The 26450-nt window shown below is 45.9% G+C and overlaps 1 protein-coding gene across 4 annotated transcripts in view; it reads left to right on the top strand.

Moving 5' to 3' along the window:
* The window catches only part of TTC6 (tetratricopeptide repeat domain 6), a 230889-nt gene that overhangs the window by 184739 nt on the left and 19700 nt on the right, over window positions 1-26450 (top strand). For all 4 annotated transcript variants that reach the window (XM_075613298.1, XM_075613300.1, XM_075613299.1 and 1 more), the window contains 4 exons: window positions 11237-11350; window positions 20838-20957; window positions 21150-21223; window positions 23308-23518. In XM_075613298.1, the coding sequence (XP_075469413.1) occupies window positions 11237-11350; window positions 20838-20957; window positions 21150-21223; window positions 23308-23518 (519 nt within the window). The remainder of the gene's footprint in view (window positions 1-11236; window positions 11351-20837; window positions 20958-21149; window positions 21224-23307; window positions 23519-26450) is intronic.

Raw genomic sequence — 26450 nt, 5'->3', positions numbered from 1 at the left:
TGTGTGTGTGTGTGTCACTCTCACTGTGTGTGTGTGTCACTCTCACTGTGTGTGTGTGTGTGTATGTGTGTGTGTCACTCACTGTATGTGTGTGTGTGTCACTCTCACTGTGTGTGTGTGTGTGTGTGTGTGTCACTCTCACTGTGTGTGTGTGTCACTCTCACTGTGTGTGTGTGTGTGTGTGTGTGTGTGTGTGTGTGTCACTCTCACTGTGTGTGTGTGTGTCACTCTCACTGTGTGTGTGTGTGTGTCACTCTCACTGTGTGTGTGTCACTCTCACTGTGTGTGTGTCACTCTCACTGTGTGTGTGTCACTCTCACTGTGTGTGTGTCACGCTCACTGTGTGTGTGTCACTCTCACTGTGTGTGTGTCACTCTCACTGTGTGTGTGTGTGTGTCACTGTCTCTGTGTGTGTCACTGTCTCACTGTCACTGTGTGTGTGTGTGTGTGTTTGTGTCACTGTCTGTGTCACGGTCACTGTGTTTGTGTGTCACTGTCTGTGTGTGGCAGCAGCCACCTGAGGTGATGAAGGACCTGAGTATCACCAGGGCGGCTCGGGTAAACAGCGCTCCGGGGGGAGAGGGTATAAGAGGAGTAGGGGATGGGGGGGAAGGGGTATAAGAGGAGTGAGGGATGGGGGGGAAGGGGGTATAAGAGGCTTGGGGGATAGAAGAACGAGTTTGCGGTGGGAGAGACACCTCACTACCGCCTCTCCTCCTCCTCCCCACACCGGGCAGCAGTTGTGGAGGGTACCTGCTCCAATCCCGCCCTGCTCCGCCCCTTCCCCCCCCCCCCCGTGCACTTACACGGCCCCCCTCCCCACACCGGGTAGCAGTTGCGGAGGGTACCTGCTCCGCCCCCTCCTCCCCACACCGGGTAGCAGTTGCGGAGGAGGGCACCTGCTCCGATCCCCCCTGCTCAGACTCCCCCCCCCCCCCCTTGCGCACTTACACGGTCCTCCTTCTCCCCACACCGAGCAGCAGTTGCGGAGGGCACCTACTCCGATCCCCCCCAATCAGATTTCCCTCCCCCTGTGTGTGTCAGAGAGAGTGTGTGTGTACGTCTGAGCGAGTGTGTGTCTGAGGGGGAGAATGTGTGTCTGAGGGGGAGAGTGGGAGAGTGTGTGTCTGAGGGGGAGAGTGGGAGAGTGTGTGTCTGAGGGGGAGAGTGGGAGAGTGTGTGTCTGAGGGGGAGAGTGGGAGAGTGTGTGTCTGAGGGGGAGAGGGGGAGATTGTGTCTGAGGGGGAGAGGGGGAGAGTGTGTCTGAGGGGGAGAGGGGGAGAGTGTGTCTGAGGGGGAGAGTGTGTGTCTGAGGGGGAGAGGGGGAGAGTGTGTGTCTGAGGGGGAGAGGGGGAGAGTGTGTGTCTGAGGGGGAGAGTGTGTCTGAGGGGGAGAGGGGGAGAGTGTGTGTCTGAGGGGGAGAGGGGGAGAGTGTGTGTCTGAGGGGGAGAGGGGGAGAGTGTGTGTCTGAGGGGGAGAGGGGGAGAGTGTGTGTCTGAGGGGGAGAGTGTGTGTCTGAGAAGGAGAGGGGGAGATATATATATATATATATTTTTTAAACTCCCCCTCTCCTGATTGGCTGCCTGTGCTGTCACTCTGCCAAGATTTTTTTTTGGCCCGCCTCTTCCTACAGCACCGCCCCCCTCCCTTCTCTCCTCCAGTAATGCCGGGCTCCTTAGGCTCCGCCCCTCTGTCCCTCCCTTCAGGCTCCGCGGGCCTGTCACTCTCGGCTGCACTGGCCATGCTGCTCCAGCAGCCCATCCACGGGCCCCAGGTAACCCACATACCCCCTCCCAGGCACCTTACCCACCCCAAGGGGGGATAGGCCTTAATATTGTGTCTGTTTGCAGAGGTGTGTGTGTGTGTGTGTGTGTGTGTGTGTGTGTGTATCTGTCACTGTGTGTGTGTGTCAATGTCACTGTGTGTGTGTGTGTGTGTGTGTGTGTGTGTGTGTGTGTGTGTGTGTGTGTGTGTGTGTCAATGTCACTGTGTGTGTGTGTGTGTGTGTGTGTGTGTGTGTGTGTGTGTGTGTGTTTACAGAGGTGGGCTTATTGTGTGTGTGTGTGTGTGTGTGTGTGTGTGTGTGTGTGTGTATCTGTCACTGTGTGTGTGTGTGTGTGTGTGTGTGTGTGTGTGTGTGTGTGTGTGTGTGTGTGTGTGTGTGTGTGTGTCAATGTCACTGTGTGTGTGTGTGTGTGTGTGTGTGTGTGTGTGTGTGTGTGTGTGTGTCAATGTCACTCTGTGTGTGTGTGTGTGTGTGTGTGTGTGTGTGTGTGTGTGTGTGTGTGTGTGTGTGTGTGTGTGTGTGTGTGTGTGTCAATGTCACTGTGTGTGTGTGTGTGTGTGTCAATGTCACTGTGTGTGTGTGTGTGTGTGTGTGTGTCAATGTCAGTGTGTGTGTGTGTGTGTGTGTGTGTGTGTGTGTGTGTGTGTGTGTGTGTGTGTGTGTGTGTGTGTGTGTGTGTGTGTGTGTGTGTCAATGTCACTGTGTGTGTGTGTGTGTGTGTGTGTGTGTGTCAGTCAGTGTGTGTGTGTGTGTGTGTGTGTGTGTGTGTGTGTGTGTCACTCTCACTGTGTGTGTGTGTCACTCTCACTGTGTGTGTGTGTGTGTGTGTCAATGTCACTGTGTGTGTGTGTGTGTGTGTGTGTGTCAGTCAGTGTGTGTGTGTGTGTTTGTGTGTGTGTGTCACTCTCACTGTGTGTGTGTGTCACTCTCACTGTGTGTGTGTGTGTGTGTGTGTGTGTCACTCTCACTGTGTGTGTGTGTGTGTCACTCTCACTGTGTGTGTGTGTCACTCTCACTGTGGGTGTGTGGGTGTCACTCTCACTGTGTGTGTGTGTCACTCTCACTGTGGGTGTGTGTCACTCTCACTGTGTGTGTGTCACTCTCACTGTGTGTGTGTGTGTGTGTCACTCTCACTGTGTGTGTGTGTGTCACTCTCACTGTGTGTGTCACTCTCACTGTGTGTGTGTCACTCTCACTGTGTGTGTGTCACTCTCACTGTGTGTGTGTGTGTGTCACTCTCACTGTGTGTGTGTGTATGTGTGTCACTCTCACTGTGTGTGTGTGTGTCACTCTCACTGTGTGTTGTGTGTGTGTGTGTGTGTCACTCTCACTGTGTGTGTGTGTCACTCTCACTGTGTGTGTGTGTGTGTATGTGTGTGTGTCACTCTCACTGTGTGTGTGTGTGTGTCACTCTCACTGTGTGTGTGTGTGTGTGTGTGTGTGTGTCACTCTCACTGTGTGTGTGTGTCACTCTCACTGTGTGTGTGTGTGTGTGTGTCACTCTCACTGTGTGTGTGTGTCACTCTCACTGTGTGTTTGTGTGTGTCACTCTCACTGTGTGTGTGTCACTCTCACTGTGTGTGTGTCACTCTCACTGTGTGTGTGTCACTCTCACTGTGTGTGTGTCACGCTCACTGTGTGTGTGTCACTCTCACTGTGTGTGTGTGTGTGTCACTGTCTCTGTGTGTGTCACTGTCTCACTGTCACTGTGTGTGTGTGTGTGTGTGTGTTTGTGTCACTGTCTGTGTCACGGTCACTGTGTTTGTGTGTCACTGTCTGTGTGTGGCAGCAGCCACCTGAGGTGATGAAGGACCTGAGTATCACCAGGGCGGCTCGGGTAAACATCGCTCCGGGGGGAGAGGGTATAAGAGGAGTAGGGGATGGGGGGGAAGGGGTATAAGAGGAGTGAGGGATGGGGGGGAAGGGGGTATAAGAGGCTTGGGGGATAGAAGAACGAGTTTGCGGTGGGAGAGACACCTCACTACCGCCTCTCCTCCTCCTCCCCACACCGGGCAGCAGTTGTGGAGGGTACCTGCTCCAATCCCGCCCTGCTCCGCCCCTTCCCCCCCCCCCCGTGCACTTACACGGCCCCCCTCCCCACACCGGGTAGCAGTTGCGGAGGGTACCTGCTCCGCCCCCTCCTCCCCACACCGGGTAGCAGTTGCGGAGGAGGGCACCTGCTCCGATCCCCCCTGCTCAGACTCCCCCCCCCCCCTTGCGCACTTACACGGTCCTCCTTCTCCCCACACCGAGCAGCAGTTGCGGAGGGCACCTACTCCGATCCCCCCCAATCAGATTTCCCTCCCCCTGTGTGTGTCAGAGAGAGTGTGTGTGTACGTCTGAGCGAGTGTGTGTCTGAGGGGGAGAATGTGTGTCTGAGGGGGAGAGTGGGAGAGTGTGTGTCTGAGGGGGAGAGTGGGAGAGTGTGTGTCTGAGGGGGAGAGTGTGAGAGTGTGTGTCTGAGGGGGAGAGTGGGAGAGTGTGTGTCTGAGGGGGAGAGGGGGAGATTGTGTCTGAGGGGGAGAGGGGGAGAGTGTGTCTGAGGGGGAGAGGGGGAGAGTGTGTCTGAGGGGGAGAGTGTGTGTCTGAGGGGGAGAGGGGGAGAGTGTGTGTCTGAGGGGGAGAGGGGGAGAGTGTGTGTCTGAGGGGGAGAGTGTGTCTGAGGGGGAGAGGGGGTGAGTGTGTGTCTGAGGGGGAGAGGGGGAGAGTGTGTGTCTGAGGGGGAGAGGGGGAGAGTGTGTGTCTGAGGGGGAGAGGGGGAGAGTGTGTGTCTGAGGGGGAGAGGGGGAGAGTGTGTGTCTGAGGGGGAGAGTGTGTGTCTGAGGGGGAGAGGGGGAGAGTGTGTCTGAGAAGGAGAGGGGGAGAGTGTGTGTCTGAGAAAGAGAGTGTCTGAGAGAGATAGAGAGTGTGTCTGAGAGAGAGTGGGTCTGAGGGTCTGAGAGATTGGGTCTGAGGGTCTGAGAGAGAGAGTGGGTCTGAGGGTCTGAGAGAGAGAGAGTGGGTCTGAGGGTCTGAGAGAGAGAGTGGGTCTGAGGGTCTGAGAGAGAGAGTGGGTCTGAGGGTCTGAGAGAGAGAGTGGGTCTGAGAGAGAGAGTGGGTCTGAGGGTCTGAGAGAGAGAGTGGGTCTGAGGGTCTGAGAGAGAGAGTGGGTCTGAGGGTCTGAGAGATAGAGTGGGTCTGAGAGAGAGAGTGGGTCTGAGGGTCTGAGAGAGAGAGTGGGTCTGAGAGTCTGATTTCCCTACCCCCTGCCCGATTTCTGTGTGTGTGTGTGTGTGCGTGTGCATTTGCGTGTGCACAGACACCAACCCACAGTCAGTCATAGTCACCCACTACCCAAGAGTCAGTCAGTCACCCAAAGAGAAGCAGTTCCAGCCATCACATTAGTGGTGAGTTCATTAAATGTTTCACCAAATACAGCAGGCTAATTTTTAAGTTGATAATTTTGGATGGTCCTCGAATGATTTTATAAATATCAAAATGGCCCTTGGCAGAAAAAAGGTTCCCCACCCCTGCTTTAAGGCATTACCTGGCAGGAGTCCATTTTACTCTGGTGACGGACCATGACCCACTGAAGTGGTTAAATAGCATGAAAGATTCCAATGCTAGATTTACTAGGTGGTATATGGTCCTCCAACCCTTCTCATTTGAGATTCAGCACAGGCCGGGAAAAGAGAACGCAAATGCTGATTTCTTTTCTAGGGAAGGGGTGGATGGTCGAGCTTCAGCCGTGCGTAGCCCCAGCCACACACTAACAGGGGAGGAATGTGACAGGGTAGATAAAAGCCACCAGCTATATACCTGGCAGACATATGTTTAGTCTGCAGTGCAGCAGTGATGAGGTTAACTTCAGCTGGGAAGCTCATGGCAATTAGTTGGATCCCAGCTGCCTAATCAAGGTGTGTTAAAAAACCCAGGATGTGCACACATGCATGCTAGCTGGTCAGGAGACAGGAGTGAGTTACTAAAGAGATTACTGAGATAAGGTCTGTTTGAAAAGTGCATGGTTTATGAACTGTTGTGTCCTGCATGCTGAAGAGAAACTGCTTTGTTTGCCATGCTAAAGAAAAACTGCTTTGTTTGCCACGCTGAAGATAAGCTATTTTGTTTTGTCTGCTGAAGAGAAGCTATTTTGTTTTGTGTGCTGTATGTTTTAAGGCTAAATAAATAAGCCTTGTCAAGAGACCCCGTGTGTGTAGTTGCATATACCCTGCAACAAGTAGTAACACTAATATTCAACCATTTAGAGTGCAGACCAATATAGTAGTATTTAAACTCCAATCAGTGTAAGTGTTAATATTTTTATTTTATGGTACATGTATGTACATTGTTATATTAAAAGTTATTTTTTATTGATTTACAATAATTTCTTATACACTCTCTATATTTAGCCGGTGTGGACCACATGTAGGATTTCTCTTGTTGTGTTCTTCTTCATGCACACCTCATGTATTAGACATAACCTAACTTAATGTCATGGTAATAATAACACTTTTCCACTAAAGTGAATAAACTAACATTAACCCAGTTTTACGAATGTAAAAAGTATAGTGTTACCTCTCTCTCTCCCGGCCGCTATGTGCACCGAGAGGGGAGGAGAGACCCTCTTGGAAACATTAAAACTGGGAGCAATGAAATGTACATGGCGGATATGGTCTAGAAATAAAGATAAATATGGTCTGACAGCCAGTCCAACACTGCTAACCCCTATATTCCACAACCCTGAATTACCCCCAGGCTGGCTCCCACAGAGACTCAATAAATTTAAGACGTTAAAGTTGATGGTAGCTGACGACTTTGTAGATAACGGTATAATTCTACCACTTCAGGCGCTGGAGAAGAAACACCAAATCATAAATATACCAGTGTTTGGTTACCTCCAAATCAGGCACTACCTGCAATCAGTCTCCAAAGATTCGGCATTCAAACCTTTAACAAATTTTGAAAGACTGTGTAGGAAAGGATACTACTGTAAAGGGCTGATTTCAGAGATATATCTGGGCCTGGCGCGATGAGCGGGTTGTTCCCAACATAGCTATATGATCAAATGGGCAGAAGATTTTAATACAGAGATCGATAGAGAAGACTGGAAGGACATTTGGGAGGTAGCTGCAAAAACATCAATCTGTACCATGATAATGTGTATATCAAGGGGGGACTCCATTTTGATTGCTATATAACCATTTCTCTATAACCATTGTGTAATAACATTTAAAATCTCAGGAACTAACTAAATGCCATATGTAATTGTGCTTTCGCATCAGAAGTTAGAAAGTGACCTTTTACCCACTTTTGCTGATAACTGAACTCTGTTTGTTCAGACGTATTTCGCCATATAGAAACATGTATGTGTTTTTCTATGCTCGGTTTTTCCTATATAACCTGACTGTAAAACCTTTAATAAACAGGAGAACAGTTTTTGACAAAGCTTCACTGGTTGTCTGACTCAATTACTGCCTTCCTCCGAGCTCGTCCGCCATTTTGTCTTTTCCAGATATCAGTGCATTAAGAGTGGGTAAAGCCTCCGGAGGTGAATCGATTCAAGTGCCAGGGGACGTATTCTCACGCAGCGACGTTAGAGAATAGGATACTTTCATACCACTATCAAAGAGAATATTTATAAAATTCTATTTCATTGGTACCTAACCCCGAGCAGGCTGGCCCAGATCTTCCCCGGGTCCCCGGATTTGTGCTGGAGGGGATGCGGGCAAAAAGGAGATATGGTTCATATTTGGTGGAGTTGCCCAAAAATTCAGGTATTCTGGGTCATGAGACCAAAAAGTGCACCAGCACAAACGGAGCAGGAAGAAACCAGAACAAAAAAATGATTAAAAGGGCACTTTAATGTGGCAAAAGACCCATCCAATGCATTTCGAACGTCGCAGCGTTCTTTTTCAAGGATAAAACACAATGTGATAACATCCATTATATACCCTCTTACCTGTGGGCCATTTCGCGCCAAAAATCAGAACCTGATGACGTCATAACAGAGCGACTCAGTGCCGATCTAAGGGCAAAAGGAAGTACCAAAGGCAGTGTGGCCATTTTGGATGTGGGCAAACATAGGAACACAATAACAAAGCTTTATTGACCATTCCAGCAGAACAAAATACATTGCTGCTAACTGGACAAGCATATTTAAACGAAATAAAGCTATATTAAACTAAACTAATGCTTAATAAAGGGTACTATTATATCAAGGAAAAACATGAACAAGGTGGATTAAAAAACTAGCTGTGTTGCAACTAAGTTATATACAAAAAAAAAGTTAAAAATAAAAACCTCTAGACATGATTAAAAAAATGTGCAAGAAAAGTAAATTTAAAGACATATTACACATACATACTGCATAACACAGATTGTGTACCTAAATCATAGGAACCAGGGAAATACAACCATTATAAAATATGAAGTATTATCCACAAGATACATCAAAGAACAATTTAAGCTTACATATTAGCATAATATTTGCATGATAAGGCATAGGTTCAAAGGTTATAATGACAAGAATATAATGTCCAATATAATGACAATTGTCTTATTTAATCTGTATTACCAACTAATTACACCATAATACGTCTATCACAAAAATGTTTACAAAAAATGTGTTAGTTGCCAGTCAATGTAATAGTACCCTTTATTAAGCATTAGTTTAGTTTAATATAGCTTTATTTCGTTTAAATATGCTTGTCCAGTTAGCAGCAATGTATTTTGTTCTGCTGGAATGGTCAATAAAGCTTTGTTATTGTGTTCCTATGTTTGCCCACATCCAAAATGGCCACACTGCCTTTGGTACTTCCTTGGTACTTCCTTTTGCCCTTAGATCGGCACTGAGTCGCTCTGTTATGACGTCATCAGGTTCTGATTTTTGGCGCGAAATGGCCCACAGGTAAGAGGGTATATAATGGATGTTATCACATTGTGTTTTATCCTTGAAAAAGAACGCTGCGACGTTCGAAATGCATTGGATGGGTCTTTTGCCACATTAAAGTGCCCTTTTAATCATTTTTTTGTTCTGGTTTCTTCCTGCTCCGTTTGTGCTGGTGCGCTTTTTGGTCTCCCTTTTCCCTGTATTGCATTGAGTAGCTGCACAGCCTGCCTGCCTGCCCTACCAGGATGTGAGTATTTGCATATTTTTCAGGGGAACCTGCCAATGAGACATATGGTGAGTGGGTTGCACCACACACCACCTGTCTTCAGGAGGATAGTACCCATTATATGACACAATAGGTACTATATCAATTGTTAGTACCCTGGTACAGTGGTCTGGCTTATTATCATTTTGAGATATACCTTCATTTGAGCGCTTCAGCGATTTTCCATTCTGGGTCATGATACAAACATTGATCAGAGAGTACCTAGGGGTGGAGGTTGAGGTGGAACCGCTGACCATGGTGCTGGCCAAACCAATAGATGAATTAGGAACGGCAGAAAGTAAGATGATAACTCATGTAATGACGGCTGCCCGTTGTGTTATTGCGGCTGCCTGGAAAAAGGTGAATGCGCCTTCTAGGCAGACGGTCCTACTGAGACTAAGGGAAATAAAGATGATGGAGCTCCTCACAGCACAGTTGAGCCAGAAAACTGACAAATTTCACAAAATTTGGGAAATATGGCCAGGAAACTAGGGACCCCATAGAAATAAATACAGAAAGACCAGACAAATGGGCTCGCCCTCCCCCCCCCTTCCACTCCCTCCCCCCCTTCTTTTTCTTCTTTTCTACGTTCTTCTCTTTCCTTTGTTAAGCTCATGAGACGCCTACGGAAGCGGCTGCTTCCCTAACACAACCGGAAATAAGAAGACAGACTACACTTATTCAAAAACCATGTTATAGTAAATATTTTATTTCAGTAATGATGACGAACTGTTAATGCCCTTTGTTGTATGGACAAGTGACACTGTTAAAACATCACATGTATTCCAAGACTATATATTTGTTATGTCTCTCCAAAACAATAAAAAAAAATTGAAACAAAAAAAAAAGTATAGTGTTCATTTTAATGGAAGATGGTGATAACGAGATGCACAAAAGGTGTTCCCCCTAACATTACATATCCACTAAGGTTAATGAAGGGATTTAACATGACGTTAGTTAGGTCATACCTAAACTTGTCTTACTCACATCCAAACCCGAAAATATTGCTTTTATAGGGTCTGCATGGGTATAACACCAAAACGTATGTATGATTTAAGTCAAGGGTTCTCAACTCCAGTCCTCAAGACCCCCCAACAGTTCAGGTTTTCAGGATATCCCTGCTTCAGCAGAGGTGGCTGTGTCTTAGACTGAGCCACTGATTGAGTCACCTGTGCTGAAGCAGGGATATCCTTAAAACCTGACCTGTGGGGGTCTTGAGGACTGGAAATTAGAACCCCTGGTTTAAGTAAGCATTATTTTCACATTATTTCCCTCTCCTGTCTTTTTCAACTTTAGTTGAACACCCATTTCAGGATCTGGGTGAGAGTAATGCTAAGACAAACTTAACATCACGTTATTGGAAGCTACAATAACGTGACGTTAAGCCTATGATAATGAGATATGCAATGGACATAGTCTTGCATGTCATTAGCTTGGTGGATATGTAGCGATTCAGAGAAAATAATGTCTGTTACTTTTTTAGGTAATGTCCCGTTAGTTGCTCTAATTTAACAAAGCTTAGTCTATCTAGTTTAAGTTTGGTGGAGTAGACACATCTTTTTCCCATGTATTGCTCTGGACTCTGTTTAGGGTCTCTGTCTCCGTGCACACAATATATTCCCTGTATCTCTCACTCTGCTTTATGCGAGTACCAAGGTTGACTTTTGTCCAGGTACACTTTTTTGATTATGTGCTATATGGTGTCTTCCGCACCTGCATGGAGCAATATGGAAAAGCACCGCTTAGAACAGGGGTGGGCAACTCCAGTCCTTAAGGGACACCAACAGGTCAGGTTTCCAGAAGATCCGTGGTTCAGTATTGACTGACCCACCTGTGCTGAAGCAGGGATATCCTGAAACCTGACCTGTTGGGGCCCTTGAGGACTGGAGTTGCCCACCCCTGGTTTAGAGGGTTATTCATTAAAATGCAATAGTGCCGATCGGACACTACAGCACAGAAACTCCCATGCCATAGAAGTCTATTGTTTTGATAAAAGACCAGAGACATTGCTGTTTAAACACTGACACGGTTGTGAGTTGACGGTCTGTTGCTTTGGTAGTTCATTTTCTGATGTTGTTCTTGAGTTATTACCTAAATATAATCTACATTCATCAAGTCACAATAAAACCTTCTTATAATAACGCATTTTAATTTCCACTTCAAAGGATATGTGGATCAAATGTGTACTATCATATCTGTTTTTTTATCTCTACCTAATGTCTTATTGATCAGGATGAACTCTATAGGGAACCCTAAATCATTTTGATTGGCTGTCATTCCATGGAACTTAATCATTTGATATGTTTTATCTTTGCAGGCCTATAAATTTGCAATTCAGGATTTAACTAAAGCCGCAGAGCTGGATCCGTCCTGTTCATTAGTGTATTACAACAGAGGAGTATGCTATCAACAGACCAAGATGTATGACAAGGTAGGGAAATTTGGGCCACTTCGGATCAGAGCAGAGATTATCAAATCTTAGTTAAGAACCTGTCAATGGAAAACTAGTTTGATTGAAAGTAGAAGTCCTGGTGGAGTTCTTAGTTAAATTAAAAATAGCAGTTTAACATCCACTGCATGGTCTACTATGCGAGTAGCACTGAGAAAACCTTTGGAATAAAACTAGACATAGGGGCTCATTCACTAAACTTCAGTAAGTGGCTTATAATACTATAAATGCCCTTGTAGTGCGATATTGCCTGTTTTGCTATTCACTAACCTCCGATAACAGGATGATATCGCGCTATAACAGCTTTTTATAGTACTATAATACTCTGACAAAAAAAAGCATTACGATAAGCCAAGAAATGCCCAAAATCGCTAGATTTTTGCCAGAAACAGCTATTCACTAAGCACTAATAACATATCTTACTATAAAAACTTGAAATATTTTGGCACCAACTGAAGGCTGGTGCTAAACATATTGCAAGATGGATGAAAGCATTTTCTTTTAGTTTTACTGCATAGGATTGATACCTGAGGCTGGTGGGGACCTCCCGGAAATCCGCGGGTCAACAGGTGTTCCCGCAGCTCTGGATTGCCCATTGACTGCCAATGTGTGAGGATTGGGCGCAAGCTCCGCTCCAGAGTTTGATTCTGACTTGCTGCCGACTTCCTCATCAGCTCCTGCTGTGTGCACAGCAACGAATCAGCACTCTGGTTTCACTTTCAGCCTCTGCTGACCAGAAGTGCCTGGATTGGCTGAATCACCTTTTATATGTTCAGCTTTTGCACCTGCAATTTGGCCGAGCATAAAGAGTAGTTTCGTGTGCTGGTCGCAAGCACACTGTTATTCCTTGCCTTGTCATCTTGTTTCCTTGCAGTTACACCAAGACCCTTGCTATGGATACCGACTACCCGCTTGTCTCCTGCCCTCCAACTCTGCTACGGATACCACTACACTGCCTTCTCCTACCCTCGACCTCGGCTATGTGACCCCTATTACTCTCACCTCTCCAGCCCTGACCCAGCTAACCACGCATCTGCATTCCGGACGCTACTTTGTGGATCCAGGTCGATGTATCTATATTCCCACCTCGGCCTCGCGGTTCAGTCCACTCTGCGGAGAGCCCTCGTTACAGTATGCTCAGCCCTGCAAACATGGACCCGCTGCGGTGGGTCGAGTTTTGACCCTGCACGACAAACTATGCGCTCAAATGCACCACCAGTACGCAGAGCAGACTGACAAACATACAGTATGGGTCATATGCAATCTGCCATAGATCAGCTACAGCATGGAGCGTTCAATTCTGCTTCCCCAACAGCGGCAGTCCCGACACCGACTTCTACCCACGCCGTTGCTGAACCATGAATCCCTACGCCGAATTACTATGGCGGGGACCCCCTCATCTGTCATGGTTTTCTAAACCAGTGTTTTATTCAATTTGAACTTACCCCTTCTCGTATTTGCATTCAAAAGTCGCCTACATCATGTCCCTGTTAACTGATAACGCCTTGGCGTGGACATCTATCTGGGAGTTAAGATCGGACCTCACAAGCGACATGTCTGTCTTCACACGGGAGTTCTGAAGAGTCTTCGACACTCCAGGACGTAAGGTAACGGCTTCTTCTCTCCTACATATTTCTGAAGGCAGTTGAATGGTGGCCCGCTCAATTCCGAACACTCGCCACAAAAACCGGATGGAACGACGAAGCACTAGTAGCTGTATTTTGGCATGGCCTTACGGAGAACCGCAAGGATGAACTTGCCATTCTGGAATGTCCTGCAGGTCTACAGGATCTCATCACCCTATATATCTGCATGGACCTGCGCCTACAGGAGAGAAGAACCGAGAGGGTTCAGAGCAAAGGAGGTACACGATATTTTCATACCTTTTCACTGGTTCCCATTACCGACTGTTCCCTGGATCCAGAGGAGGCAATGCAACTCGGGGGTACTAGCCTATCAACCAGCAAGACGCACCGCAGACGCAGCTCCGGTCTTTGTATGTATTGCGATATCGCTGGGCATCAGGCTCTCCTTTGTCCTAATAAATTGGGGAAATGCCAAAACCCAGTGAGAGAAGGGAAACACTAAATACTTCTCCCTCTAATCTATCTTCTAGGTTGATGCGGTCTATCAAATTGTCCGGGAATCCTTTGCGGTCAAGACACAGGCCTTTCTAGACTCTGAGTCAGGTGCCAATTTCATCAACCTAGTTTCGCGGAGAAACATGGTATTCCGTTTTGGAAGCGATAGATGGCAGACCCTTACAACCAGCGTTCATTTCCTTGTAGACTGTTCCACTACGGTTGGAGACAGGTACAGACCATTCGGAAAAGATCCAACGACGTAATCCACTCTCCTAATCTTTCCGTAATTCTAGGATTACAATGGCTCTAACTTCATAATCCTTTCTTGGATTGGGCAGAGTCTCGGCTTGTCCATTGGAGTTCACAATGCCAAAAAAAACTGTTCCGTTCCTTCCCACATGCTGGCTGCTGCTTCAGTGCCGTCTGAGCAGAAACCCGAACTACCCAGTATCTACTCTTCATTTCAGGACGTATTCGACAAGGTTCAGTCCGAGGATCTGCCTCCAGATCGGTCCTTCGACTGTCCCATTGAACTTTTGTTGGGTTCAGTACCTCCCAGAGGAGGTTCATATCCACTGTCACCTCTGGAGAACCGCTCCATGAAGGAGTACATTCAAGAAAACCTTCAGAGGGGATTCATTCGGAAGTCTTCTTCTCCCGCTGGCTCAGGGTTTTTCTTCGTTAAAAAGAAAGATGGAACACTGCGTCCGTGCAGACTACCGAGGACTCAACAAAATCACGGTAAAGAATCGATATCCGTTACCACTCATTTCTAAACTGTTTGACAGGTTGCGAGGAGCCTATAATTTGGTGAGAATTCATCACGGTGATGAGTGGAAGACGGCTTTCAAAACACGTGTGTCACGGTTGCGCTCGCCACAAACCGGGGCCGGACCACGTGGCTGACGATGGGTTATGAAATCACCGACCTTAGACTGCGCAGAATGGTCCGGAGTGCGAAGTTCATAGTTAAACAGGCCGGGTTCAGGAGTGGAGAGAACAGCGTAGTCGTTGGGCGAGCCAGAGTCGGGATAGGAGATATCCAGGTAGTCGTAGTTCAAGCAGGGAGTCGGCAACAGGAAATCAAGCAGGTCCTTCTGCTTCAGCGTAATCGCTGCAGGTCGGGAACGGGGTTTGCGCCAGTGGCGTCCACGGCCCATGGCGCCGGTCTAGGAGAGGGAAGACTAACCGGAGTGGGCACACCGCCAGGCAGCACTTGTAAACCAGTGCTTCAGCGCAAAAGTTAAAGCTGGCCTCTGCGAAGGGAGAGAGCAGCAGGCCAAGAGATCCAGGAAGGTAGCACACAGGCCTCTGAGAATAGGGGAACAGCAGGCCTCCGGGAACTAGGACACAGGCTTCAGCGTAGTAGCTGCGGTAGGATACTGGAACACAGGAACGAAAGCAATGAGCTGGAACACGTCACAGCGAAGACACGAGGAGAGCTGGAACACGTCACAGCGAAGACACGAGGAGAGCTGGAACACATCAACATCGAAGTCACGAGAGAAACAAGAACTACCTCTGTAACACAATACACAGAGATTAGTACTTAGAGATAACAAGCCAGGGGCTTGTGGCAGAACACGGGTAACATCCTGGAAGGATTATGCTCGGCAGATAAGTATTGTGGGGGAATGCAGTCTTTAAAGGGCACCGAGCCAACCACAGGAGGGAGGTGTGTGAGAATCCTCCAATGACAGAGCACAGGGCAGAGGCTGCAGTGAAAGCTAGCACAGGTGCTAATGATAGCAAGAGGGAGTATTAGGTGAACTGCAGAGATCTGTAAGGCTACAAGCAAAGCCAGAAACGGATTCCTTACAGCGTGATGGACACTACGAGTATCTTGTTATGCCATTCGGACTTTGCAATGCTCCAGCGGTATTTCAGATCTTCGTGAACAAGATATTTAGGGATCTCCTCAAGAAATACGTCATCGTATACCTGGATGATATACTGATTTTCTCTAAATCAGCACTAGAACATCCACACCATGTGATGCAATTTCTAAGACGGTTGCGGGAGAATCATCTGTTCGCTAAATTAGAGAAATGCCAATTTCATAAATCCAGTACCTATTTTCTGGGATACATCATTTCGGATACTGGATTAGCCATGGATCCAGCCAAAGTCAAAGCCATTTTGGAGTGTTCACGCCCCGTCAGCCTGAAGGCTGTTCAGCGGTGTCACGATAGCTTATGACAGGGTGTAATTTACACCAAATAACTGGGTTTGAACTGAACGAGGCTTAGATATAATAAAGTATATTTATTCCTTTGGATAGGTGAATACACGAAATAATACAGTAACAGACAAGAAGTACACTTACTTTGGGGATGGGGGATGAGAAGTATGTTGCATAGCAATTCTCTCGCAATCAGATACAATCAAGATGATAGAAGACAATGGGTATAGGGTGGACAACAGTTTATAAACCTTTTGTAACCCTATCCTTAACATTAAGTACCGGTGATTGGATCACAATTACTGTAGCCAGTCATTAACGTGGGAACACATTTTGATACATGCCCCCCAGCTAGTTGGCACATGCGCAGTTGGCCTCTAGGGTCTCATTTCTGTAATCCCACATTTGCATCAGGGATGCCAGCCAGTCTACTAAATGGAATTTCTGGCAGGATACTCTTTGTTGTAAGGTGTGAAATGGGACACTTACAGCCTGCTCTGGTTTGAGTAATCTCCGCCCTCATATAAACAGTGGAGGTGATAAACTACTTTGAACAGCACTTAAATTCTAGACATTGGGACGCTTCCCTGACCATCTGCTGCCTTATGGCCAAAGTAATTTCCTCTGGTTTCTGTCCATACCTTGGGACACAGTATTAAAGATAAAACACAAACATCTTAAAATATCCGGTTCCGTTGGGTCCAGCGGGTCCAAACTTCCCAGTTCTCAATGCCGGAACTGGGACACCCGAGGGTCCAATTTGCGACTTGCTACGACCCTCGGAACCGGAGTTACACAAATACACCTTAAACCGTTTCCTATTTTAATACAATAAACTCCGCTGTAAATTAAATCACGTTTTTTCACTAAATCCCCATTGAAAACAACGGGCTTCGCCGCCATAGACTTTCAATGGCAAACCGCCGCCGTTGGCGGCGGCTACGGGAAACCGCCCCCATAGACTTTCAACGGGGCTACACCGCCGTTGAAGTCAATGGAGCTTTTCCGCCATAGCCGGTCAATGGAGATTGGCCGCCATTGGAGTCTATGGGAAAAGTCCCGAACTTTCAAGGGGGTCCATACTCCATCGGGTTGGTCCAAGAGGGTCAAGGATGGTTCTGCAGCGATGCCGGAGCAGTGACTACAGGTACCCCAAACCCTGATCCTCTGGACCCTCCGGAACCGGAGATATGGATTCCTAAATTTCAGCTTTTTACACTTAGCCGTTTTCTTGAGCTGTTTCTGCCGCCGCCATTGGAACCTATGGCGCGACCCGCTCTTCTCGGTTCGACCCTTATCGGGGGTCCAGGATTCGGGGACCCGGTTGTGGTCGAGTGGGGGAGGCCTAGGAACTAGGGGCAAAAAGAATTTTATTTCTAGGTGCTCTAGAACTGTTTATTCCCATGCCACTTGTCGTTGAACTTGACTGCTAAGTGATCAAAGCTCTCTTATTGAAAAAGTATCCGCTTTGCGGTTTTGCGGTTTGGACGGCAGCCAACTAGTTCCTGGAAAGCTCCTTCGAGGAATCTCCATTGAAGTCAATGGGTCCATTGACTTACAATGGGAAACCGCCGCTCCTCCTCTCGGACGCCATCTGCTGGTCTTCACAGGAAACAGGACCAAAATAGCAAGATTCGCCATTGAAACGCATGGAGCTCCAATGGCGGCCCATGGGACCTTGCAAAATGGTGCCTGAAAAGGCGGGAAAATTACACAAAGGGCTATAATCACTATACAACTATTAACCCTTGTACTCCCGGATGGATCCTAGTGTGTGTGTGATGCAGACACTAATTAAACCAGATTTTACAATAAAGCATGGGAACAGGGGAATATACATTTTCATGTCATAACAAGGGTTAAATCACATTTCTGGACCTCAGCCCAGTTAACCCCTTGTCTCCCTGGTGAGGTCAGGGGATGGCCAAAAGGGGTGCAACCCCTTTAATACCGGGCCACCCCCTCTCTCCCTCTACAAGCGGTTTCTAGACTTTGCAAATTATTACCGCCGATATACTGTATATAGAACTTTTCATCCGTCCTGGCGCCTATAACCGAATTAACCAAGAAAGCCGCGGATCCTTCTCTATTGTCTGCGGAACAGCAGACCATTTTCGCTTCGGCTCCAGTGCTGGTGCATCTGGATCCCGCTTACCCTTTACCCTTGAGGTAGACGCATCTGATGTGGGGGCAAGAGCGGTACTATGTCAGCGGGAAAAAAATAAAGGCCAGATTGCATCCTTGCGCATTCTTCTCCAAAAAGATTTTCCCCACCGAGCGGAATTATGACGTGGGCAACCGAGAATTTTAGCCATAAAGATCGCTTTGTAGGAATGGAGTCACTTGCTGGAGGGTACCGAAAATACGGTGACTATCCTCACTGATCACAAAAAATTCTTGTACATAGAAGGCGCTCGTCGACTGGGGTCATGACAGGTGCGGCGGTCATTATTTTTTTCCCATTTCAACTTTATTATTTCTTACTTACCAGGATCCAAGAATATAAAAGCGATGCCCTTTATCGCCAATTCCTGGTCAACGACACAACGGAGGACTGCAAAGTACCCATTCTTCCTCCGGCTCGCATCATCTCGGCCGTCAACTTTGATTCAAGATCAATCCTTAATCCCAGGCGGTCTAAAGGTCCCCAATGGACATCTTTTCATTTCGCCAGCCTTTCAACAAAAAGTCTTAGAGTGGGGTCATAGTTCCAAAAGCTTGGGTCATCCTGGAGAAAGGAGGACAATCAATTTTCTGGAATGGAAATTCTGGTGGCCTGGGATTCAAAAGGATGGTAAGAGCTTTGTGTCATCTTGCCCTGTCTGCGCCTGGACTAATTCACCCAGGAATCGTCCAACAGGGTTATTACAACTTCTTCCGATTCCAGACCGGCCTTGGACTCACATCTCTGTGGACTTTGTGGTGGAGCTGCCCTTATCTAAGGGAATGACCACGATCATTGGTGGTCGTGGATAGGTTGTCCAAACAAGCCCACTTTATCCCTCTTACAGGTTTACCTAATGCCACTAAACTTTCTGAGGTATTCATTCAGGAAATATTCGGACTCCATGGAGTCCCGAGAAAAGACAAAAAAAGAAAAAAGCGCAAAAGCCCATAGAGTAGTATAGTCAGTTTATAATAAAAAACGGTTATAAACACTCACAAAAAGTAAGTTGGTACAGGCACTTCGGTAGTTTGAATGACCGCTGTAACAGTAGTGGACAACTTGTCCGTTAGCTGGGTGCTCAGTGTCTTTCCCTGCTTTCCTTCACTCGATCGGCGGCGTGCATCCGCTTCCGCGTCACGTGACTCGTGACGTCAGCGTGTATGTCGTCGATCGGGGGTTGGACTTTCGGCAGACACGCTCCCCCTCCAAACTAGGCATGCAGGAACTCTATCTGCTGAGCGTGTTACTCAATATCTGACAGCACAGAAACAGGCAACCTTTGCAGAAACAGCACTACGCGTTTCAAGGACCTTGTCCTCTTCGTCAGGGGCCCTATCACTGCCAGGTTGCTATAGATCCCATATATAGGGGTACTGATTAACTACCTCCTATGGGAAACCATTGGTAATGGATTCCTCCTAGTTGTTGTTTATAGGATCTACAATAGGTATCCCATCCAACTTCTTTAGTGGCACCTAGTCAATTTTGATGGAAGAAAACTCCTTCCTGGAGACGAAAATGTGAAACGAAAATGTGAAACGGAAATGACGTCACGCTCCTATCGGCCGCCGCTCCCCCTACACGCCCGCTGACATATGCCGCACATGTGCAGTAGTGATGGCACCATGACGGAGGCCACGCATGCGCAGAAGCGGGTGGCATCGCTCAGTTCTCCGACGCGCATGCACAGAGGCTTCTGGAGCGCAGACCACCCACACCCCCTGTGTCACACACCCTGTCACACACACACACTGTCACTCACAAACACACACACGCAGACATACACTTTCACACACTGTCACACACACACACAGACAGACACACGCATATTCACACACACACACACACACACACATGTTGCTGACAACACACAAAGAAGTTTCACTTACTATGCGCGTGCACAGCACACACAGCTTTTTTTGTTTCATTCTCCTGTTCCTGCATCTCCTCTGGAACCTGTCCTTGTTGATGGACAACAGGAGGAGTTCGAGGTTCAGACGATTTTATAGCACGATAAAACAATGCAAAGTCGCTCGGCAATGCACTGATTTTATCGAAGTTTAGTGAATAAGCCCCATAGAGTTTAGTAAACCTACAGATTTTTATGTTTTATAAGTCTTAGTGGGTGGTAGTAGCATATTCCGTACATGACAAACCTCATGCATACTCTGCTGTACGAAGACACAGACACATCATATATCTTGCCCTTCACAAACCTATGTGCACATACTGTATATTTTTCTGCAAAGATTCATATATATCCATTGCTTTGATACACAAAACACATATGTAAATACACATTGATTGGAAGTAACACATACACAGACATGTTGATCTGAACAGACTTGCATAGGCAGATAATATACATAAAATAGACAGACACATTTGTTTGAACAGACAAACACAGAAGGATATATATTTTTTAAATGTGATATTTAATTATTAATCCTGAGCATTACCAAGGGGAGGGGCATTACTGTACAATTAACACATTTGCTTGTCAACCAATCATAAATTAAAACTTTCACCATTAATTATATTCATGCATCATTCAGAATTTCCCTTAATAATTTATCATTTAAATTATTTTGATAACAAAATGTGCTGTTCCAATAGCAGAATTTGTCAAAATCTGAAAAGCTGTTGCTATTTCAGGTGATTTTCTGTAATATTTTGCCAAATTAGAGTTTGTTTTGCCACCATTGTTATGGGTATACAATTGTATTATTTTGATTTATTTTTTTTACGTATTTTTTGGGAAATAAATACAACATCTACTAGACTGATTGCATTTCACAATATTATTACTATAATTGTAATAGATTTCAAAATCATCAACCCATGAAACTCCAAATGTTGCATGTGTTGGTGAATTATTTTGCCCTTTTGCTTGTACCAACGGTAAAGCATTAGAATGGAAATTGTACTTCTGCATGTTAGGGTTACAATTTTATAGGATGCGACATCTGCAGGTCTTTCTGGAGGTATAGAGCTAAGCCACAATGCATCTTTAATTCGCCCTTTATTTTGTTTTAGGCTGTGACAGACTACAGTACAGTACTGGTTCTTGGAGGATGGAAGGAAGTTGAGATCAAAGTCCTAGTGAACCGCGGTTTAGTTTACCTTGAGTTGCATGATTATGCCAATGCCTTGGAGGTACTTCAATCTTACGGCTACCACATTATTCTCTTTAAACCCATGCTACTCTGTTAATGGGCCCCATTTCTCCCTGGCGAGTTCAGGGACTCTATACCCTAACTAATGCTGACAATACTATTTACCTTAGGATGACAGGTTGTTTAAGCAGGTGACCTACTAACTAACATACTACTTGGATTCTTCTAACAGGACTTCCAAGCTGTGGCTCTGAAAACTCCTAGGGACATAAACATTCATCAGGTGATCGGAAACTGCTATCACAGGTAAGTATTGCAATACTGAAATGACTTCAATGTCTCCAAACTGAGAAAGTTTTATCACAGCAAAGCATATTGTTTGCATGCATGAAAAGAATGTGATCTACCCCCACCTCAGAGATACAGGGTACTGATGAAGCAACCTGGCACATTGATCCTCAACTTATCATGGCCTGAATTATTCTATCAGCATCAATTAAATAGCATGATACATAACTCTGCTAATACTGTACCTGGCTAGTGTTACACACTATTTGAGAATAATGTTTGTTCATATGAGCTGAGTGAGAGAACAAAACTTGTTTTATCCATGCATTGAAACAGATTTTGCCCACACAATGGCCCATATTTACTAACTGGTGCTATGCTATATAAGACACCTTCCATGGCAGATGATGCCTTATGGCCCATTCAAGTTAATGAGCAATAAAAGGCCATATTTACTAAGCAGTGATACTCCATAAAACACTGTTTCCAGTACCAGAAGAAACCTTGCAGCTCATTCACTTGCATATTTATTAAGCAGTGCCAGAATGTGAAAAAACAAAACTGATCTACTAGTATTTTATTCTCAATTAGTTGCCTATACCCTTACATAAACTATTACAGAAGGGCGGCAAAGTGTGTCACTGTGAACTATTATGAGGTAAACAAAGGCAAAGCAGGGGGAGTGCAGAGAGAGAAGAGAAGAACTCTTGTACCAACTGTTCACTTGGGAGCACACTGAAAGGCTATCTTTAAAACGTAACATTTATTAATAACAGTGACGATCATACATGAACATAACTAAATAATACAATTATAATACTGAAGCTAATACATAAAATTCCTTCATGTACAGTTTTGCACTCTGTCCCAAACCAAACCCTCTGTTGTATATTAAATGCTTTGTACACCACCCCATTTTGCCCCCCCCCCCCCCCCCCCCCCACCTAATGTTCCAGGTGAAAGAGGCACTGCTCGGTAGACTCACAAACATAGAGGACAAGAGCAAGAACGAAAAGGAGAAAATAAGAAACATAGTGTAATACATTCCAGACGTGTTATATTGGCCACAAATAAAAATACACTTACAAGCTGTGAATTCTTTTTCGCTCTTGTCTTCTACAGTATGTTTGTGAGTCTACAGAGCAGCGCTTTTTCTTTCACCTGGAACACTTAAAGCTTTGCTGCCCACATTGGAGGGCAATTTGAGGACAAGCAGCTTATGAGGATCACGCTTCTATCCGTTTAGATATTCACCTTGTGGACTATAGTTTGATAAAAAAAAAAGAATGATTATTACTTAGAAATGGATGATTGATACATGTTTGATTGTCACATTTATTGTATTATTGTAATATAGAACACTGATACACGCGTTTATTCACATTTGTGCTTCACTATTTCGTAGTAGTGGTTTTTTGAGTAGTGCTATAAGTTATTATCACATTTTCAGTTCCTCCCCACCTAATGCATCCTTCCCTACCAAACAGAGAAGATTATTAGCCAAATAGCAATAACCACTAGCGATAATTTATTTCAATGACCGCTTGCAATCACTTGCCGTTTAGCTAATTGCCTCCATATTAGTTTGGTCAACGCCTTCATGAACAGAGCTTCCTGCGCCTTGGCAGATCTCTTCGCAGAGTACTTGCTCCTAAAGAAAAAAGCAATCTGTTTATTTTTTGCACCACAATTAAACCAGGTTCCAACTCCAGCACTTGGGCTTCTTAGAGGCTCTACATATCATTCTGCATAACAGAGCCACAGCGTTAGAACATGTTTTACACACCATAGAGAATTTTCACACTGTAGTTCTGCTATGCAGAATGATATGAAAAACTTCACGGAATCCTAGTGCTAGGCTCATAACCTGGTTTGGTTGTGAAGAAAAAAAAACCCCACAATAATACTTTCATTCTTCATTAAAAGCAAGATTTTCACATTCCCTGAGTGCTCCATGCTAAGTCTAGGTTTGCCAAGCCATAGTCATTTACACAGAGAGACATATCTCAGACATTGTTACCATGCACTCTCTCATGGACTGAAGTTTCATTAAATTAAAGTAAACCACACTCACATGTTCTTATATAAAATCCTTCTCTCAGAACACATCAGTACGAGGAGGCCGTGAAAGCATTTAAACAGGTGCTGCAAATAAACCCTCTGTCTCCAGAGGGGTACATTGGTCGTGGGACCGCCTACATGGAGTATGGTCACAAAAACGGCACTAAACAGGCTCAGCGAGACTTTGTGAGTGCTCTTCATTTGAGTCCCAAGTGCATTGCAGCAAGGATCTGTCTGGGATATAACTTACAGGTAAGTTGTATCCATCTCCCAAAGAGATGAGGTTGTGGGCATGTTTTCTAAGAAGTCCACTCCATGAGGCACATTCCGTAACTGGAAGAGATTTTCCAGTCCATTCAAGTCACTGGGCTATAAAGTATCTTCGAGTACTGGAAGATGTCTTATGGCAGAAGGCTGCTTAATAAATAAATATGGGCTGTGTGTCTGGATTATAATAAACTTGTACATCTAATGCCATATTTAATAATAGCCATAATCAGATGTGGAACTAGGGGAAGGAGGGGTAAGCGAGGCAACTGCCATGGGTGCAGACTCTTTGGGGACTCAGGTAGGGCCTGCAGTGACAGCTGGCAAGGTGGAGGAGGGCGGCCAATGAGTGTGGCAGTTCGACGGAGGATGGCAGCTGCAGAGGATAGCGAGGCGGTCTGATTACCAAGTCAGTCCCAACTTCTGGTGTCTGCCGCCAGGACGGACAGGGGAAAGGGGGCTTTTAACTGACCCTGAGCAAGGGGAGAGAGGTGGGGGAGAAAGAAAGGAAAGGGGGGGGGTGGAAGAGAGAGAAAAAGAGAAAGGGGTGGGAAAGAAAGGGGGGAGGGAGAGAAGGGAGAGAGATAGAGGTAAAAGGAGGGGGCAAGAGAAAGGGGGGGTTCTATAAATTGGCGGGGAGCCCAGTTTGTGGAAATTACTCCGGGTGCAAAAACACCTTCCGTCACTGGCCATAATGCATCTTCCAGTACCCTAAGGTGCCTTATAGAATAGAAGCACTTAATAAATATGGACCTTAATGCCTAGCTAGTTGTTGTGGGCTCCCGTCAAATCCATAAAATGTCTTTAGCGCTAATGCCGTATACAACTGAAGAGATATCTGGAGGTGGAGGAAATATAAAAAGTAGATTTCACCTAATATTAATAGTAACAATCTGGTTTAGGCCACCACTCAAGGTACTTAGAGAGTTGTAACCTGACATGTTTGTAAGTTTTAGTATTGTGGAGAGAAAAGAACCCCAATGGAGAGCACTCAGCAGATGCACAATATACAGGGGACAGGAATAGGAGTGTATGCAGTGATGTGTGAAGTGTGCACATTAAAAACCTTTTATTTGAGTCATAACTCAAAATTAAAATAAGGACGCTAAGTACCAAGGTGATTGAGACTCATATGAGCCAAAAAAGCGCAGCGAAAGTAAGTGACTCAAGATACCATCCTAGTGTCACTAGATGTGGAGGGCCTGTATACCTCTATACCACACACTAGGGGCCTAGAGGCTGTTACATACTTCCTGAGAGCGAGAGGGATGCCATTTAAGGATCACAGCACTTTTTTGGTAAAACTCCTAGAGTTTGTCCTCACCAAGAACTACTTCATTTTCAATAACAAACTGTACCACCAGACCCAGGGCACAGCGATGGGGACTAAATGTGCCCCATCCTATGCCAATCTGTACCTGGGCTGGTGGTAGGTGGAAGTGGTTTTTGGTGAGCAAAATGAGACTTTCACGGACCATATTGAGATGTGGTACAGGTTCATCGATGATGTGTTCTTGATGTGGAGAGGACCTATTGATCTCCTCAAGACCTTCATCGATGGCCTGAACCAGAATACAAATAATCTCAAACTGACATATGAGATTGGTCCTGACAGAATTCATTTTCTTGACCTAACTGTGCAAATTGGAGTAAATGGGATGATTGGCAGTACCATCTATAGAAAGATTACTGCGACAAATAGCATACTAAGGGCCACAAGCCACCACCCACCCAACCTTATTAAAGGCATCCCCGTAGGACAGTTCCTACGAATCAAACGGAACTGCACAGACAATACAGAATTTGAGAAACAAGCCTCACTGATGAGGGAGAGATTCCTTGAACGAGGGTATTCTAAAAATATGATCCACAAGGCATATAAGAGAGCCAAAAATACACCAAGGGTGGACCTATTGAAAGAAAAAATGGAGATCACATCTGAAAAGACGATCAGATTTATAGGCACATATAACGAACAGTGGACCAAAGCAAGGAGTGCATTTAACAGACATTGGCACATCCTTAGGGCGGACGAGGACCTCAAGGAAGTGCTTAAACCATGACCAGCCGTCGGTCTAAGAACTTACGAGATAGGTTGGTTAATAGCCACTTTGAGGCCCCGGTCAACAAAACCTGGCTCCCTATGAGGCCAGCAGGCAGTTTTAGCTGCAAAAATTGCAAAGCCTACTCGGTCATAGTAAACGCAAAAACATTTAAGAACTGGGACAATACACGTCAATTCAATATACGCAAGTTTATTAATTGCAAAACCCCAGGAGTCATCTATATGGCAGAGTGCGTTTGCTCTATGAAATACATAGGGAAAACCAGGCGCCTATTCAGGATCAGGGTCCTTGAACATCTGGGTAACATCAGAAATGGTGTGGACACCCCGGTGGCTAGGCATGTCAACGAGCACCACCGGGGTGACCACACGGTACTCACCTTTAAGGGCATAGACCAACTGTCCATGGGCATCCGCAAAGGGAACTGGGACCAAGAGTTACTGAAAATAGAGTCCCGGTGGATCTACACCCTACAGACCCTGAGCCCAAGGGGTCTAAATGAGGGTTTTGTTTATAGCCCATTTATATAGTTCGTAGATGTAGCCTATAGGTTCACATGAGCCATGGTATGAGGACATCTCCAAGGTTCGGTGATCATGCATTGCATATAATTACCCTAGACCTCTCTGCTGTCATCCTCCCCATCCCTTAGTGTACAAATAGTGCCAGCTTATGCAGCCCCTATGCGCACGGTATATAGTGTATGTAGACAGAGGAACTCACCTTTAATATCCCCAAATACCGTCATGGACACTGGGGGCAGCAGTCTATCCATACCTATGACTATGATCCTAACCCTCATCTTACGTACGCTAAGTACCTAACTGGTATACAAGAATAGGGAACAGAGT

This window comes from Ascaphus truei, chromosome 9 (assembly GCF_040206685.1).
Source record: "Ascaphus truei isolate aAscTru1 chromosome 9, aAscTru1.hap1, whole genome shotgun sequence".
Classification (NCBI taxonomy): domain Eukaryota; kingdom Metazoa; phylum Chordata; class Amphibia; order Anura; family Ascaphidae; genus Ascaphus; species Ascaphus truei.
The sequence above is the reverse complement of the archived record's forward strand: the minus strand, read 5'-3'. Positions and strand labels throughout refer to the sequence as shown.